General features: G+C 37.4%; 1 protein-coding gene across 2 annotated transcripts in view; it reads left to right on the top strand.

Moving 5' to 3' along the window:
* The window catches only part of GSTCD (glutathione S-transferase, C-terminal domain containing), a 151496-nt gene that overhangs the window by 10194 nt on the left and 136285 nt on the right, over positions 1 to 5017 (top strand). For both annotated transcript variants that reach the window (XM_010848252.1, XM_010848253.1), the window contains exons 2-3: positions 2604 to 3044; positions 3709 to 4176. In XM_010848252.1, coding sequence (XP_010846554.1) covers positions 2625 to 3044; positions 3709 to 4176 — 888 coding nt within the window. In that variant the 5' untranslated portion in view covers positions 2604 to 2624. The remainder of the gene's footprint in view (positions 1 to 2603; positions 3045 to 3708; positions 4177 to 5017) is intronic.

Here is a 5017-nt window from a genome sequence, read left to right as displayed (position 1 = left end):
CAACTTTTTCACTCTCCTCTTTCACTTTCATCAAGAGGCTCTTTAGTTCTTCTTCACTTTCTGCCATAAGGGTGGTGTCATCTTTATCTGTGAGGTTATTGATATTTCTCCCAGTAATCTTGATTCCAGCTTATGCTTCCTCCAGCCCAGCGTTTCTGATGATGTATTCTGTATATAAGTTAAATAAGCAGGGTGAAAATATACAGCCTTGATGTACTCCTTTTCCTATTTGGAACCAGTCTGTTGTTCCATGTCCAGTTCTAACTGTTGCTTCCTGACCTGCATATAGGTTTCTCAAGAGGCAGGTCAGGTGGTCTGGTATTCCCATCTCTTTCAGAATTTTCCACAGTTCATTGTGAGCCATACAGTCAGAGGCTTTGGCATAGTCAGTAAAGCAGAAATAGACGTTTTTCTGGAACTCTCTTGCTTTTTCGATGATCCAACGGATGTTGGCAATTTGATCTGTGGTTCCTCTGCCTTTTCTAAAATCAGGTTGAACGTCTGGAAGTTCACAGCCTCAGGAAGTGGCAATATATATGTACTCTAATTTTTTAATATTAACATTTCAGCATATCCTGAATCAAAAGCTGTAAAATAGCATGATGTTGTTTTTAGTCTTCCGTTTTGTGTGTCTTTTTTAAGTGTTGACAGGACTGGTTTCTGCTAATTCCATGAGGGAATTGATTATGTTTTCTTTCCAATCTGCTCCTTAGGAAGGCACTTAGGAACCTTCTTTATAGTATGGCTGAGTCCCTTCACTGTTCCCCTGAAACTCTTTGTCACAATTTTGTTGATCAGCTATACCTCAAAACAAAATAAAAAGTTTAAAAAAATTTTTAAAAAGGAAGGTAGGATATGACAAACGGTACATATATGCACAATAAAACTGTTATTTGCTATTTAAAAAAGTAATCTTCTTTATAGTGTCAACAAAAGGAGTTAAGAAGATTGGTAAATTAATCAGCAAAATATATAGAGGGGCAAACTATATCTATGTAGTTCAGGTATAGAAATAGCAACCCACTATCTCCAAAGAGACTATCAATTTTCTACAAAAGGTTGGTTTCTTTTGCCTGTGAGCTTTAACAAATGCCCTTTAATGCTTTCTTTTAAAATCAGCTCTAGATGAAGAGAAAAGAAAAAAATCCAAAAGGTAATTAAGTTAGCTCAGGAAGAAAATAGTTTCCTTCAGCTAAAAAGTTGTTGCTTTTAAATTACATGAAATAATTTTCTCCTAGATAATCTTAAGTAACAAGCCATGGTGCAGGTCTGTTACGTTTTAATAAAAGAAATATAAACACTAGTGATTGTTTGCATTACCAAGAAGTTTTCCAAGACAGTAATGTTACTGTGTATATCTTTACTAACTATATCTTTGTTATAATGAATTATTAGCTCTTTAATAAAGTTGAGGACCAAGATTAAGGAGTACTTGATTGTTTTGCTTTTAATTACAAAAAAAAAACTAAGGAACTTACAATGTAAAGAAAATTTAGTTGATTTTAATACCCTAAAATTTGGGGTACACTAATATTTCAAATATACTTAAAGAGTTGCATGTATACTTTTTAAAGGCTTTTAAAATAATTTTTTTTAATTTAAAATATTTTTTCTTTAATATACCAGTTAGTATGTGGCTAATGCTTTTAAAGGGTGCCATCTAGTGTCAGTTTGGGAATTTTGATTTATGGATTTGAACACGGGGAATTTTAGACCCAGAAATTGTAGAATTCAAGCAAAAAGTCATAACTGACCAAAGTCTTAAGGATTATGACTTGAAAACACCCGTCAATAATTTGACCACAAGATTGTGTATGTTTTCATCTTTAAAATAATGAACATGTCTATTCATCTATGCATTCACTCAGTGCTTTTTGATTATACATATATATATATATATAAAATGTCAGACCTTGTTTTAGATATTACAGTGAATACAATGAAATTTATAATCTCATGGAACATGCTATTGGAGGAAGACAAGAATAGATATATAATATGTTGCAATAGTGATAAATGCTAGGTATTCTTGATTATTTCTTGTGTCCTATTCTGTTCATCTTTTATTCTCACCTGTAGTGAGACCGACAAGTACTTGACTGGGAGGGCTATATTGCAAAGCACCTGAGGTATGCTCATTTTAAAGGAGCTGTGTATAAAATCCCCTTGCATGCATGCGTGCTAGGTCACTTCAGTCATGTTCAACTCTGTGCAACCCCAAGGACTCTGGCCCACCAGGCTCCTCTGTCCATGGGATTTCCCAGACAAGAATATTGGAGCGGGTAGCCATTTCCTCCTCCAGGGCATCTTCCCAACTCAGGGAGCGAACACGCAACTTTTACGTCTCCTGCATTGTCAGGTGGGTTCTTTACCACTAGCAGCACTTGGGAAGTTCTAAAATCCTCTTAAGACTAGTTAATTGCACAATGTGGGCCTCATTCTTTTGGAAGCCATTTATTCATGCCAGGAACAAATTTTTGTAGAATCATATCAATCGCAAATCCTTGCTGATTTCTAGAAAAAGTTTTAAAGTGTTCATCTTTTATGTTAGCTTTGCAACGACTATATCCTAAGACCTAAAACCACTTCAATTTATGCTTCAGGTAACCCAATGAAAGAAGAAAATGAAAGGCATTAAGAAAAGCCTTACAGAAGAATATCTGTACTTGGACTTTTCTCACCAAAAAGAAGGGTGCATCTTTCCTCTTCATACATCTGTAACTTTATTTTTGTTATCATACTGTGACTGCACAGTCTTTAAAGTTTTCTTAGTCCTCCCTGGAGAAAGCACAGGTATTTCACTACTTAAAAATGTACCATCTGAGGGTGTTGAAATACAGATTATTTCAAGGCAAGAGCTTCCACCAATAGTCCAGAGTTGCTGTTTACCTGCAGTAGTAGAAAGACCAGACAATTTCTGTAGAGCAGGACTTGCTGTTGTTCTGAGACACATAATCCAGAAGTCATATGAAGCAGACCCCTCAAAGAAGGAAATTTTGGAACTTCTGGGTTTTAAGAAGACTTGCTTGAAAGCTTGTGCTGAAGTAAGTAGAATGCCTCTTTTCTGTTATTTAAAGCCATAAGTAATCATTGCAGGCAGACTCTTTGTCTTCTGAACCACAGGGGAAGGCCATAAGTGATAACACATTCACTTGAATATTCATTTAACTCTCTGTTGGAAAATAAAGTTTAATTTACTGAAAAAAAAAAAAAAACAAACAGTAACCAATAAAAGAGTTACAGTAGCCTTTCATGTGTACCAGTATTTCAGTGCAGTATTAGAAAATAAGAAGTAAAGCTTTAATTTATGAGATTTAGAGACATTATTTTTAGGAAAAGATTTTTTTTAACCTTTTATTTTAATTATGTTGAGGATTAAAGGAGCTCAAGTAGCAATGTTTCAGAAACCCAGCTTTTTTAGGGAGAGTATACTTTAGAGGCTTTGGGACGTGAGGATTTACTCAGTAAGAGGATATAAGAGAATAGCATATATTTCCAGATACAGGAGTGCTAAACCTACATTGTTTAATGTTATCACTTCTGAAGCGCTATGATAATGTCTCTTGGTAGAGCATAAAGTCTAGCCCAGGAATGGTTTAGCTCAAGACTTAAATTCTCTAAACCAGTCTTGTTTTCCAGTATGAAGTTATTTTTCTTCAAGTTTGGTTGAAAGTAAAGAATCATTTCATTTCTTGTTTTGTTTTGTAGGTTAGTCAATGGACCAGGCTATGTGAACTTACCGTCCCTTTAGCTGTTGAGAATTTTCTCAAAGAATCTTTTGATCAACCTCCGACCATTCCTGCTGCAGTACTAGAGCTTGAGAAAAAGCTTAGTGAACCCGTTAGAGTGCATAATGATGACAAACTCCGGCGGCAGAAGCTAAAGCAACAGAAGGCTGCTGGGGTTGGACCTTCCCTTGCTAAGGAAAAAACGAAGAGCAAGGGTCATAGGCAGGAAACATCTGAAGAGGGGGACTCTTCATCTGCAAGCCTGGAACTGAAAGTGGCATTCTCAAAGCTCACAATACACAAGGAACCTGCTTCTGCCAACAGAGAGCCTTCTTACGTCAGAAAAGCAAAAGCCTCTGACCTGCCACCTCTGGATCACGTGTTTGCAGAAGGCCTATACTTCACTTTGGCAGATATTGTGCTCTTGCCCTGTATCCATCATTTTTTGGTAAGGTTTATCAGGAGTCGATACACTGTTGTAGGTTTCAGTCTATAAAGCTTCCCAGGTTTGAATTCCTATTCCATTTCTTATTATGCTTCTGGGTGAGTTATTAATATCTGTCTGCATTTCCTTATCTGTAAAACAGCGATGATAGTAGCGCCCATCTATTTGGATCAGTGTGAGGAACAAATGACAATTTGTGCAAAGTAGGAACAACGCTTAGACATAGTTGCTATCAATAAATGTTAGTAATTAGTATGACTTTTAGCTTTGAGTTGCTAAAATATTAGCATTTGTTATGATTATTAGGGACTTCCCTGGTGGCTCAGCTGGTCAAGAATCTGCCTGAAGTGCAGGAGACCCCAGTTCCATTCCTGCTCGGAGAAGATCCCCTGGCGAAGGATAGGCTACCCATTCCAGTGTTCTTGGGCTTCCTTGGTGGCTCAGATGGTAGAGAATCCACCTGCAATGCAGGAGACTTGGGTTGGATCCCTGGGTCGGGAAGATCCCCTGGAGAAGGGAATGGCAACCCACTCCAGTATTCCTGCCTGGAGAATCCCATGGACAGAGGAGCCTGGCGGGCTACAGTGCACAGGGTCGAAAAGAGTCGGATACAACTGAACAACTAAGCACAGCACACAGTACATGGTTATTAAGCTTAAATTCTCTTGTGATTACCTTCTAATACTAGAGGTTCCACTATTAAAATACTGAAGTCTCTGGTCAACTATATTTTATAATTGAGTAGTCACTTCAAATGGCTTGCTTCCCAGGTGGCTCAGTGATAAAGAATTCCTTGCAATGCCAGAGATGTGGGTTCGATTCCTGGGTCAGGAAGATGCCCTGG

The sequence above is a fragment of the Bison bison genome, unplaced genomic scaffold (genome assembly GCF_000754665.1).
Source record: "Bison bison bison isolate TAMUID 2011002044 unplaced genomic scaffold, Bison_UMD1.0 scf7180017864263, whole genome shotgun sequence".
Lineage (NCBI taxonomy): Eukaryota > Metazoa > Chordata > Mammalia > Artiodactyla > Bovidae > Bison > Bison bison.
The sequence above is the reverse complement of the archived record's forward strand: the minus strand, read 5'-3'. Positions and strand labels throughout refer to the sequence as shown.